The 13,380-nt window shown below is 45.4% G+C and overlaps 1 protein-coding gene across 3 annotated transcripts in view; it reads right to left on the bottom strand.

Moving 5' to 3' along the window:
* Positions 1-13,380, bottom strand: part of PREX1 (phosphatidylinositol-3,4,5-trisphosphate dependent Rac exchange factor 1) — a 267,990-nt gene that overhangs the window by 129,819 nt on the left and 124,791 nt on the right. For all 3 annotated transcript variants that reach the window (XM_075901238.2, XM_075901236.2, XM_075901237.2), the window contains exons 4-5: positions 10,641-10,745; positions 5,665-5,766 (exon numbers count right to left, since the gene is read on the bottom strand). In XM_075901238.2, the coding sequence (XP_075757353.2) occupies positions 5,665-5,766; positions 10,641-10,745 (207 nt within the window). The remainder of the gene's footprint in view (positions 1-5,664; positions 5,767-10,640; positions 10,746-13,380) is intronic.

The raw sequence follows: 13,380 nt of genomic DNA, 5'->3' as shown, positions 1-13,380 counted from the left end.
AACCCGGCAGGACCCCAGCTGCTCTGCCCCGGGGTCCCTGATTCAGCCGCTGCTGAAACAGATCAGCGGCTGATTCCAGGAAGCCCGGGGCAGAGCTGCTCTGCCCTGGGCTTCCTGGAATCAGCCGCTGATCTGTTTCAGCAGCAGCTGACTTGGGGACCCCTGGGGCAGAGCAGCTGGGGTGCTGCTGGGTTGGTCCCGCAGCGCCAAGGGGCGGCGCTACGGGACCAACCCCGGCACCCCAGCTGCTCTGCCCCAGGCGTCCGGAATCAGCCTGCTGGTGAAAATGACGCTGCTGGTCAGTTTCAGCAGTGGCTGAATCCCAATGCCTGGAGCAAAGCAGCTGGGGTGCTGCCGGGTTGGTCCCGTAGCGCCGCCCCTCGGCGCTGCGGGACCAACCCAGCAGCACCCCAGCTGCTCTGCCCCAGGGATCCCCAAGTCAGCCACTGCTGAAACAGATCAGCGGCTGAATCGGGGACCCCTGGGGCAGAGCAGCTGGGGTCCTGCCGGGTTGGTCCCGCAGCGCCATCCTTTGGCGCTGCGGGACCAACCCGGCAGTAACCCAGCTGCTCTGCTCCCAGCTTCCCCAATTCAGCTGCTGGTCAGTTTCAGCAGCAGCTGAATGGGGGAAGCCTGTCCGGCTGCCCCAGCACTTCCGGGTTCCTGATGGTGCCGGACCATCAGGAGTCCCGGAGCATTGGATGCCGGACTAATGGAGTTTTACTGTATTTGGAAGTTGCATTGTTTTAACGCCTACTTTATTTTTGGGTTTGGAGAGCTGGTTTTAATTGGTCAGCTTTTATGGAATCATTCCAAACACTCATGTCTTCTTCTGAGGAACTGGTAGTAAAACTTTCCATTTTCATTTTATATTTTTTTCTTAGCAGCATTAACTGAGATTTGAAAGGCACACGACACATCCATCATAAACATGTATCGCTTCTGAAGATTAAGGACATTTTCAGAGCTGAAAGGCATTTCCACTAATTACATGGACTCTCTGGATAAGGCTGATGCATTGCAAGGACAAACGCTGCATTCCCTTCAGCATTTTCCATGATATAATTTTTTCCATTAGAAATGCTGATTTGTCAAGAAGCAGCTTTTTTGTGTGCAAAATGGTTGGTTTTGACTTTAGTGGAAATGTTTCAGGATGGAATTTCTGATCAATGTAAAAAATGAGTAGTCCTGTGGCACCTTAGGGCATGTCTACACAGCAGGACTAAAGCTGAAATAACCTATGCAACTTGAGCTACGTCAATTGCATAGCTTAAGTCGAAATAGCTTATTCGGCTTTTGGCGCTGTCTGCACACCAGGAAGTCTGAAAAAGAGTACTCTTCCCCTGACTTCCCTTATTCCTCGTGAAATGAGAGTTACAGGACTCTGAGTAAGAAGTCCTCCAGCTCGACATTAGTTCAACATTATGTTGAAATAACTGCTTGTAGTGCAGATGCAGACTATGTTATTTCGGAATATTGTAATGTCAGTTATTTCAAAATAACACTGCTGTATAAACATAATTCAAGAGACTAACACAAATATATATACATCATAATGATCATTCGTGAACAAAACCCACTTTTTCAGATGATCTTGAGTGGAGAAAAAAAAGGAGGACCCTCAGAATATAATCTGAGGGTATAATATAGAATATAATTCTGAGGGTCCCCCTTTTTTTCTCCACTCAAGCTCATCTGAAGTAGTGAATTTTGCCCATGAAAGTGCATGATAATGTCTATACATTTCTGTGAGTCTCTAAGGTGCCACAGGACTACTCGTTTTTAAAGTTAAAAACTAACATGGCTACCCCTCTGAGGCTGGTCAATATCAGAAATTTCTATTCAGACTTCTCTTCTATCAGACTTCTCTTCAGATCCTGTTTCATGTCCATGAAATGCTGAGAAATGCACAGTGATTTAAACCAACCAGGATGTGAAAAGAATCTCATAAATTAAAGACGTGCAACAAAATAAGAATTTCCACCCAGCACATCCTGCCCGATAATGCCTTGCAATGTGCTCTACTACTGTTTCATAAATAGATTTAATAGTGGTGAAGAAGACTAAATGGGCAACAGTGGGTCCTCTATCCAGAAGTCAAGCATAGCCAGGGCATCAACAGTGCACACTTAACCCCATTCCTGCAATGTGCCTTCATGCTGACTATCCCATTTCTAGGTAGGAGAAGCTGTTTTCAGTTGCCAGGCCAAGTCAGTCTTTAGTCTGCCTTCAGAGCATGGAGATTGCCGCCAACTAGGATTTTTATGACACACGGACCTCAGTAGGAGAGAGGGAACTGAAACCACTAGATCGTTTAAAAAAAGGCCATTAAATGGTCATCAAATATTAATGACTTTGGTTGCAGTTGATTTGGGCTAGATTTGAACCTGTGGCTTAGTGGCATTTATTCAAATGTCTTTTCCCCCTTCTCCATTTGTAAAATGACACATTCTTTATTGAAACAAAGCAGGAGAAACTGACTCTATGGAAATTCCAGTCATAACCCGTGTCATCTCCTGGCATGGAACCACTAAGTGCCGTCCACCACAAGTTATGCAAAAAAAGAGAAAGGGAAGTCAGAGCGTGCCAAAATTTCATCATATCACTAGAACTGCTATCTGACAGTCAAAACTGTCTGCCTCTGTCTGAGATGTTTCCATAGCAACCGTAGGGATAGTATTTAAAAAGCGGCACATATCCTATCAGTCTTCGAATGAAGGAGCTGAGGTTTCATGATTTGCTGTAATATTTACAGTATATGCTCTTCTAATATATTGATGGGCTTTTAAAATAGTACACAGACTTCTATTTGCATGATAATGGTAAGTGTCTGCATAGATGTGCAAAGATCTAGAAACCCTAGATTTGCCTTGCTTAAAGCAAATTGCAAATAATTTATGAATTTCATGGCACTCCTTGTGAGACAGATAATTCTCACAAGTCACAGATCTCCTGGAAGAACTGAGAAAGAACCCAAAAGTCCTGATTTCCAGGTTGTAAATCTAAGCAGAAGACAAAAAGGCCTCTCAGACAAGTTTCTCTCAGACAGTTTAGTGCCTTCTGCTTTTCTGTTGATGTCTGGTAGGTCTGGCCTTCTGAGTCAGCCTATGCACTGCTGACTGGGACTGGGGAATTCCTAAGGCTTGGAAAATATGATATTTTAACATGGATTTCTACCAATGGCCTGCCAGAATCAAGCGCTTTAATTCTCTTTTAGGGCACAGTTCACTGCCACGACGTGCAGTGCAGGAGATCCCTGATTCTCTGATCAGCCCCTGGACACAGGAGAAAACAGCCTAAAGATCATTTCCCAGGTTGAAAATATGCATTAGCCACTTCGGCCATTCGCCTCCAGTATATCTCCACCCAGCTAGGCAATGGGGGGGGGGGGGTGTAGGAGCAAATGCCATAAGCTCTGCACCTGCTGGGGACTCCCCCATCCAGGCAACCAGCAGGAACTTTCCTGAGCGGGGCAAAGAGAAGTGGAGCACGAGCAAGAATCCATCCAGTCACTACCCTCTTGTGTGTGTCCAGTGTTTTGAAACATTTGGGCACTCTAGGGAATTCAAAGAACCTCAGATTTTCAGTCATCACGACTGCATTTTAACGCTCGGACAAACACAGCTGGGAGCCAAATAAGCAACCAATCACAATGTGGAAACAAGGAAGCATAAATATTACTAAGGTCCTTGATCAGGAATGCAAACCAACCACATTTTTAGATCCTCACTTCCTCTGGCCTATTTACCCTAGTAGATTCCACAGCAGACATCTTTCCATGGGCAGTAATATTGCTCACAGTCCCAGTGTAAATTCAAAGTCTGAACAGACACCCAATCCTCCCCAACCTATCCTGCATAAACAAATACACATATATACTGCAGGAACTGACACACCATTCAAACCAGGTTTCCTGTGGACTAGATGTGACCAGTCTCATGGCCAAAGATACACCAGAGTTGGTGGCACTGTAGGACAAAGAGTATTGTCCTCTTTCAGCTACTATTAACAGGAAGGAAGAAATGTTCATAGCAGTCTTACCTTGGCCTCTATTTCTGCTCTTTTTGCTCCCACACTCCTGTGTATGCAAACCCAATGTGCACTCTGGCCGCCGCACTTGGTTTGCACAAAACAGGTTCAGTGTACATAAATCCTACCAGCTGTGCCCACAACTGCTAGTATGTGAAAAACAACATGTACATGTGATTAACCACCTGTAAAGTTGCACATGCATAAATGGAAAGCCAATTGAATATCTGGGGCAGGGAGGAGGGAATAAAGAGGAAAGACAATAGAATGACATAAGCAAACAGTGGGTTCATAAAAGGAGAAAAAGGGTAAGGAGTCCGAACCTAGGTAGTGATAGTTTTCATGCATTTGGAATTAATGGATACAGTATTACAGTAATTCCTGACAAAGGCAGCTGAGATGGAAGATAGTGGCTTCTTTTATTTTTAATCTTAATCAATTAATGTGATTCTAGAGGAAGGCATGAGACAGGCAGCCCAGGGAAACTGGCATTTTCTGTTTTAACAACAAAATTAGGCACAGCATGGACAGGGGAGGTGCAAGTTCTCCCACGTTGGCCTGCTTTGCCCATGTGCCTCAGTTCTGATCTAGAGGGGACACTGCAAGGGAGGAGAAGTAAGTTCAGTCCTCACTGCCTCTATTCATTCCTTGGCTCATCTGCTGAGATTGCCAACAAGGGGGACAATTAGCGTGAACAGGAGGGGTGTTTTTTGCAATGTTACCTGTCAACTGAGCACATTGCAGAAAAGCTGCCAAACATCAAGAGGGTGTAATCCCTACAGACACAGATGGATTCAAACCAGTGACCCTGAGATGGAAGGCTTGCTATCCCAACATACATCATTCCCTGACTCGCCCAACACTCCGGCTGTGTCTAGACTGGCCAGTTTTTCTGGAAAATCAGCCACTTTTCCGGAAAAACTTGCCAGCTGTCTACACTGGCCGCTTGAATTTTTGCAAAAGCACTGACGATCTCATGTAAGATTGTCAGTGTTCTTGCGGAAATAATATGCTGCTCCCATTCAGGCAAAAGTCCTTTTAAGCAAAACTTTTGAGCAAAGGGCCAGTGTAGACAGCTGAGATTTGTTTTCCGCAAAAAAGCCCCGATCGCAAAAATGGCGATCGGGGCTTTTTTGCGGAAAAGCGCGTCTAGATTGTCACGGACGCTTTTCCGCGAAAAGTGTGTTTGCGGAAAAGCGCCCGTGCCAATCTAGGCGCTCTGTTCCGAAAATGCTTTTAACGGAAAACTTTTCCGTTAAAAGCATTTTCGGAAAATCATGCCAGTCTAGACGTAGCCTCAGAGTAATGATATAACTGTTTGAACACAGCTTTTCAGGAAGTGGCTAAAATAGCACTGATGCTTCCGAGCATGTGATTCTCAAGCAGAACAGCATGACCTAGTCAGTACATCAGCCTTTCTCACCTAGCCAAACCATTGCAGTAATCACCCATCTGTTAGACATGAGCCAGCCTTTGACTACACCTACAAAACTCATTCATGCAGAGGATGTAAGTTAACTTTTTGATATGCACATGAGAAGGCAGAAGTAAGTGCTCAAGAGCCAAGGCTGAACATCTGCAAAAGGAACCCAGGAACAAAGCAGACAGCTGTGGAAATTCTATTCTAAACCATACCTTTAGGAGCAGTGGATATTTGCAAATTCTCTGAATTGGTGTCAGCAGATAACCTTCTAGTGGAATGTCTGTTGTCTTTCTGCCTCCCAAAAGCATGCAGCTCTATACACAGAAAGGAAAAGAAACATCATAATTGATACAACACTCCCATGCACTCTTTGATTATGACTTTATAGGCCCTTAGTGCTGTTCACACATTAAGATCCCAAAATACATTGTACAGGAAATAGAATCACTTCATCATAATTGAAAAGCAGCCACTTCCTGGAAAGCAGAAACTGTTTATCTGCTGCTGTAAAACTTTATAACTTTTCATACCAAGAAATGAAGCAGAATGCTGCATGTACGATTCCTTGCAGATCCAATGTCATTCCCAAACAGAGGTCAGGAGTTCCCACAGTAATTCGGATAAATTTTCAGGACAAGTCAGGGCTAGGGGCCAGTAGATTATAAATTGTATTGTGGTGGCATCTAAGAACCCCAATCACAGACCAGGGCTCATTGTGGGAGGTGCTGTACAAACAGAATGAAAAACGGTCCCGCATCCAAAAGAAAAAAAATACATATAGCAATACTAATAACTAATGCAAATAATTAAGACTAATCACCTCCCCAGCTGCTGGGCTGCAACACAGCACAGCCCCAGTCTTTCCCAGCGGCCAGGGAGCTGGAATGCCACATGGCCCCAGCCTTCCCTGGCCACTAGGGAGTCAGGCTGTCATGTAGCACGACCCTTGCCTTCCTCAGCCACTGGGAAGCCGCATAGCACAGCCTCTCTCAGGTGGCTGGACAGTGTTGGGAAGGCAATGCCTTCCCTTGGCTCCATTACCTACCACCCATGCAGCTAGCTCCTTACTCCCCAAAAGCCCTGCTGAACTTAATGTGACCTCTCACATGAGTTAGCGCACATATATATAAGGCTTCCACAACTGGGCTCCAAAAATATCAAACCCAAAAGGTTAAAATATGATGCTCTCCTTAGGAACAGTATTATAAAGTTATGGCCAAGATTTGAACTGCAGGAAACCAAAGTCCACTGCATCCCATAGACAGTCTCACTGACTAATCATCATGGCAGAACCCATTGTTTGGCTCCAGAGTACTTTGCGTTTACCCTATGTGAGACCCTGAAGCTTCCAGACAAAAAAAAGGTGCATGGGCATGTCTGTACCCAAGATAGGTTCAAACCCACCCACTTTTGGTTTTATATAGTTAATCATAGAACACTAGAACTGGAAGGGACTTTGAGAGATAATCAAGTCCAGTTCTCTTTACTCACCACAGGACCAAGCACTATCTAGTTCATCCCTGGCAGATGTTTAACTTTTTCTTAAATATCTCCAATGATGGAGATTCCACAAGCTCCCTATGCAATTTATTCCAGTGTTTAACCACCCTGACAGTTAGAAAGTTTTTCCTAATGCCCAACCTAAATCTTCCTTGCTGCAATTTAAGCCCGTTGCTTCTTTTCCTGTTCTCAGAGGTAAAGGAGAATATTTTTTTCTCCCTACTCCTTGTAACACCCTTTTAGGTATTTGAAAGCTGTTATGTCCCCTCTCAGTCTTGTCTTTTACAGACTAAGGGTGCATCTACACTGCACCGCTATTTCGAGATAACAAGCATTATTTCAAAAAAACAATTTCGAAATAGTTTCGAAATAACGGACAGCTTATTCCAAAATCTTTAAATCTCACTCTTTGAGGAATAACACCTATTCCAAAATAGCTATTAGACACTCCACTGCTGCTATTTCAAAATAGCCCTCCCCTGGGCCATTCTAAGTTATTCCTCCCCAGTGCCTCCTGGGGCTCTAAATCGAGACAGCATGTCTACATTAGGCCTGCAGTGTAGCTGTGCTGTTTCGAAATAAACTACTTCGGAATAAATATTCAGGAATAGCTTAGTTCGAAATAAGCGTGCAGTATAGATGTACCCAAAATGAAAATAAGACTATAGGACTAATGGACTAATGAATGGGACTATATAAACATATATACTCAGAGCAATTGTTGCTGATACAAGAAGTAAGAAAATTCAATTAAAACCCAACCAAGTCCAGGCAAAAGGACCAGAGTTGTTCCATAATTCATTTAAAGTATATTTGAAAGACTCACAAAACCTTCAGTCAACCAAAGTTGAGTGATAAGTTTGTAATGAAGCCCCAAACAAACCAAGCTTCAGCTGCTTTGTTCATTGAGAACATTTTCCCAGTGCATCAATGTTTGCAGTGGCCCAGAAGCACTCCGAGAACTGGAGCTTTTATGTCTGCAGGTTGAATCATACTATTTTCAAACTGCCCTCTCAGACATATTCATCAACAGCCCTGAGAAATATTTTTGCATACAGTCCCCTGCACAGTAACTACTCTCCAGGCTATTTGAGATCTGTGGTGCTTGCTACCAGCTCATAAAATGCTCAATTCAATTTTCCAAGCATCTCGTCTGATTCAATCCTTTCCATTCCTCTTCTCCGCCCATTGCTCCAACATTGGCCTCAAAATGGCCATTTAACTCTCATTGAGTTTCAAGATACATTTTTAAATCTTCTGAGGCTGGGCTCTATACTTCACCAGCTGCAAGAGGGCACCCGGGCCAAACCCCTTCATACAAGCAATGCTTTGTATTCTAATGTAGCCCTTGTTGCATGGTGACATTACAACATGGGCTTTCATGGGAGATTGGGAGTGGAAGGAATTAAAACAGCCATGGCAAAGCACAGTGTTTAGTGCTTTCCCCGTATTTACAGCTATTTTGAGAATCTTTTGAATTTAGGTGCTACAGAAAATGACAGTTGGCAGCATATCATCTCTCACTCTGGGCCTTCTGCCCAGTTTACTGGTTGAGGCCAACAACATAGCTAATGCTTTTTGTCTCTGCTGGTCCAATTAGTAAGTGCAGAGAACACTCTGAGGGTGAGAGTACACAGCAGAGTTATTTCGGAATAGCGGACTGTGACGGGGCATGGCTGCCCCGCACCCGGGAGCCACCAGCAGCGGCCCTGTATGGGGCACGGCGCAGCAGGGAAGAGGCCGGTGCAGTGCAGTGCGTCTCCAGCCCATGTAGGATGGAAATCAGCGCCCCCACCCCTCCTACCTCCCAGAGCGGGCCAGGGGCGGGGCGCAGGAAGGCTGCGAGGGAGCATGCGCAACGTGCTCCCAGGCAATGAGGGAGGGAAGGGGGCACGGAGGAGAGAGAGAGGGATGGCGCCCGGATGTGACGCAACACCCCGGCTCCAAAGTTTAAAAAGAGCAGCGGCTTTTCTGCAGGGGAGGAGGAAGCGGCACGGGGAGTCGGCCACCCAGCAGGCTCATGCAGGGGCGTGGCGAGAGGCCGGAACACTGAGGGAAAGGAGGCTTAGGTAAGGGGAGAGGAAGCCAGCCAGGGCAGGCTCCCTAATAGCAGGGCTGGTGTGTTATGGCTGGAAACCCTGCTAGCCAGACTGGACCACAGTGGGTCTGCGTCGTTAGGGCCCTGGGCTAGGGTTCGTGGGAGAGGGCGGGCCCAGACCCCCTCTCCCCTACACCTGGGGCCAGCTCAGAGCAACCAACGGGGCAGCCACAGAGTAAAGACAGGACTTTAGGCAGGCCAGACTCTTGCGTCCGCTAGGGGATGATGGTGGTGGGACACGAATAAAGGCACAGATTGACTATCCCTGTGCGTACGTTGTTACACGGCCGTTACACCGAAATAACAATGCGAACATCTAGACAGCAATTCCGTTATTTCGAATTAAATTTGAAATAACCTACAGCTTATTCCAACTTCTGTCCATGAGGAATAACGTCTAATCTGAAACAGCTATTTCGGAATAGCAGTAGTATGGATGCTCCACTGCTGTTATTTCAAAATCTCTCTTCCCCAGGGACTTACAAACTAATTACTCCCCAGTGCCTCATGGGGCTCTAAATTGAGAGAGCACAACCACATTAGAGAAGCCTGCCTTGGACTAATTTTGAGCCTTCCGTGTAGTGTAGATGTGCTATTTTGAAATAAGCTATTTTGGAGTATTTCTTCCGGAACAGCTTATTTCGAAATAAGTGCGCAGTTTAGATGTACTCTCAAACAATTGTCATGTGCACTTTTTTCTCTAGACCTTTGCCGAGACATACACAGAAGCCAGCAGGCTAGAAAGAGAAACTTCAGTGCTTCAAAACCATGGTGACGTCATGGGACTAACTCAAACTCAGAAGAGCAAAGGGAGCCTAAATATTTATAGGACTGAACACTTGTTCTCCACCCTTCCTGTTAGGTCTAGGAATCGTGGCAGAAAAGTGCCCAGGGGGTGAAGGCTTACCTGGGAGGGACATTCATTCAGAAGAGGCTTCCACTTCTCTATTTAATCACCAACGACTAGGCCTTTAGTAGGCGGGAGACATGTTAGGAGTAGAAGGCAATGATAGAAGGGCCATATTTTCAAAAGGGCAGCCTCCTTTCTACCTTAAGGCATGCAGTAAGAACTTTACTTAACATCATCACCCTATCAAATGATGGCAACACCCATGGTTGGCAATAAAGAGATGGCCTAGAACCAATGAATAAGGGGTGAGGGTGTTGAAAGGAAGAAATGCCATCAAAGAAGGAGAAAATAGTCAAGAAGTGCAGTTCACCTTTTTGGGAGGGAGCTCTGTCTCTTGCTCAGTGCACAGACTGGGAAATCCGATCAACTGGGGTGCTATTCGTACTTCTGCCACTGACTTGTTGGGCAACTCATTTAATCATTTGTGTGTCACCTCTTCTCTGGACAAAATGGGGATAACCTCCTGTTGAAGTTGCTCAGTCCAGGGCTGCATTTAGTTCTGTGACTCAGTTTGCCAGTCAAAACAATGGGCATATTAAGATCTCTCCTACTAGTAGCAGCGAGGCTTGAAGAGTTCATGTTTGTAAAGTGCTCTGATCCCCTGGGACATGAAGGGTTCCTTGTAAGTAGAGTACCCAATTGGACTGTTCAAGCAATAGGATGCTAGAAAAGATGCTCACCAAGAGGAATGCTCTCACTGCTGGAATCTTATTCAGTTCCATTAGAAGCCTGAGTGCTTTCTCGTGGTTGCTGCAATACTCCTCATACACAGAGAACTTGTCTTTCTGCAAGAAAAAAGTAACACATGTTGACTCACAGTGTGATTGCATGGGTAGAGTTGGATTGCATATTTTCTCTCTGAATAATATTGATTCCTACTTTGCAAAGGAGTCTGAGTTTAGGCACAACATTAACAATACATGGAGGTGCTCTTCCAGTTCCTCACCTACTGTGTTGTAAATAAACATGGTCCTTCTGGCCGTTCACATGATGTCACACTCACAAACTGAAATTAAATCTCCCTGTTAAACTACAAGAAGCAGCTGGTAGTACCATGTTCTGTCTCATTTAAACCACCAGGTGAGAGTGATGGTAGAATTTTCCCCAAGTGTTAACAGATTAAAGATGCTGAGTCCCCCCCAAACATCACTAATTTGGAGAACAACGTGGAATATTTCACAGAAAAGCAAAAAAAATTATTTCCAGCACCTTATCATTTAAAGGCCTTTGTGAAAGCTCCATTCACCTTCCTGTATCTGGGGTTCTGACACAATCTGCCCCAAACTATGAGCACTATGGGCACTTTTAGGAGCAGTATTTTGCTGGCATTGGTCCATATAGATCTTCCTGCCCACACTGCAATTAGATACTTCCAAATTTGAGCAGCTTTATTTATGTAGATATGTACAGATCCAAGTAAAAACTGTGGCTGATTGAAACAGTTTATATAACATGGCTCTGGAAAAAAATAGCTGCATCCACAGTGAATTCCCTTCCCTATGACCTCATGGAAGACAGTGTTTACACACTGATACAGGAGGACTGGACAGTTTGAGGGCTGGACACGTGGACATGAACTGAGTAAAGTGCTGCCTGTTTTTTTAAACCAAAGGATCACTGATCCAATGGGGCATTTTGTTTCTCCTTTTAACGATGGGTGTAGAGTGAAGACTAAACTGATTTCTTCCCAAACACAACAATGGCATAAGGCAAACAAAGCAGCAGCCACAAAGAAATTGGAGTGAGAAGCTGACAAGCAGACTCTGGAACTTTATCTCTCAGCTGCATGGTTAACATTGGTATATGGCTTTAATCCTAGGGAGTTGGGTAGAAAGGGAGGCTCCAGACCACCAGACACAGGTTAGGTGCATGACTCACATGGATGGAGGCAACTGGGAATGATGGGACTGACTGTGTCTTTAAAAGAGCAAGTTAAAGAAGGAGAAGCTGGGTATATTAGTCCCTCAAATATTTGCTCTTTTTGACTCCATTGTGCAAGCCCAGATGCACAGGAGCAGCACGCTTAAAAACTAGCATCTGTTAACATGACAGCATCTGTTTCAGATCAGGGGAAGAGCTCATTTCCATGCAACAAGAGCAAATGTCATTGCTCACTGTACTGACTGCAGCTCCATGTCTTCAACATTGTGGGAGGTTATAGTTAGATCATGACAAAATCCCCCTGTTAAACTTGACTCAATACAATAATTATACACGCACCAAAGTGCTTTCATCAAGTCCTTTCCAGCCGCCTTTCATGCATAAGACCCACATGTGTGAGAGCTATGCTGTAAATTACTCAGTGTGTGAAGTGTTTAATTTCCTCTCTGGGTGACAGTGAGGTTTCCCTGCTCCCCATGAATGAGGAAATTATCAGTTCCATAATTAGAGATGTGTCCCCTGGAATGCTGAGCCTACAGTTACCGCTACTTTAAAGTGCAATTATGGTCAGAAAAAGGACCAGGTAAAAATGTCACCTTCTTACTCAGCAGATCTGCTCCCCATGTGCATCCAAAGCCAGAGCTGCTGTAGCGACAAAAATAAGTTTTGACTGCTCTAAGTTGGAGTATTCTTAAAAGCCTTGTCCCCCCAATATTCTCTCTGATCCTTGCGTGGAGCCCTTGGAGTGAGAAGTGGGAAGTGGGAAGAGTAAGATGTTCCCCTCAGAGGAGCCCCGCAAGCCCCAGTTCATCAAAGCACTCAAGCACATGTTTAATTTTAACCATGCGGTCATTTCCATCTTTATTCAGGAACTTGAGCACATTCTTCAATGCTTCAAGACTGCTTGATTCCAGTGCACATGGGGGATGCGACATCAGCTTCCTTCATCCTGGAGACTGAATTGTCCGATCACATTCACACAGCACCAGGCAAACCACTCATGTATCTAATTCAATTAATAGGCGCTCAGAAAGCTGATGAGACCAGCTAAACCAGCCCTGCTGAATTGGAGGGCTGGAGCTATCTGGTGCATCTGCAACAGGGCTGGGCAAGAGGCAACCCGGGGGTCGGATCTGCTCCATATAACACTTTGATCCGGCCTGCAGACTGCATCTGGCCACTTTCTATTTATATCTTGCTGCCTGTGCCACTGAATTTCCAGGTGGCAGCTAAAGCATCAGGATCCTATTTAAATGGCTCATGGCTCACAGTCGTGGCACTATCCTGGTAGAAGCAAGAGTGGCGAGCCCTTTAAATAGCTGCAGCACTCCCGGGTAACTGCCAGGCAATGTGGTCATGGCAGGGATGGGAGCCGTGAGCGCTTTGCTGTGTTTTTAATTCAAAGCCTCTGGCCCCAGACACCTGGAGGGGGGGGGGGGGGGGCAAGTTTCTAGCCCCGCCCCTTCCACCTCAGCCCCACCACTTCCAGGGGAGCCTTCCCATGTCCATGTACCAAAATTAATTAACTGACCCCTCCTG

Source organism: Pelodiscus sinensis, chromosome 17 (genome assembly GCF_052426305.1).
Source record: "Pelodiscus sinensis isolate ZL-2025 chromosome 17, ASM5242630v1, whole genome shotgun sequence".
In the NCBI taxonomy this organism is placed as follows: Eukaryota; Metazoa; Chordata; order Testudines; family Trionychidae; genus Pelodiscus; species Pelodiscus sinensis.
The sequence above is the reverse complement of the archived record's forward strand: the minus strand, read 5'-3'. Positions and strand labels throughout refer to the sequence as shown.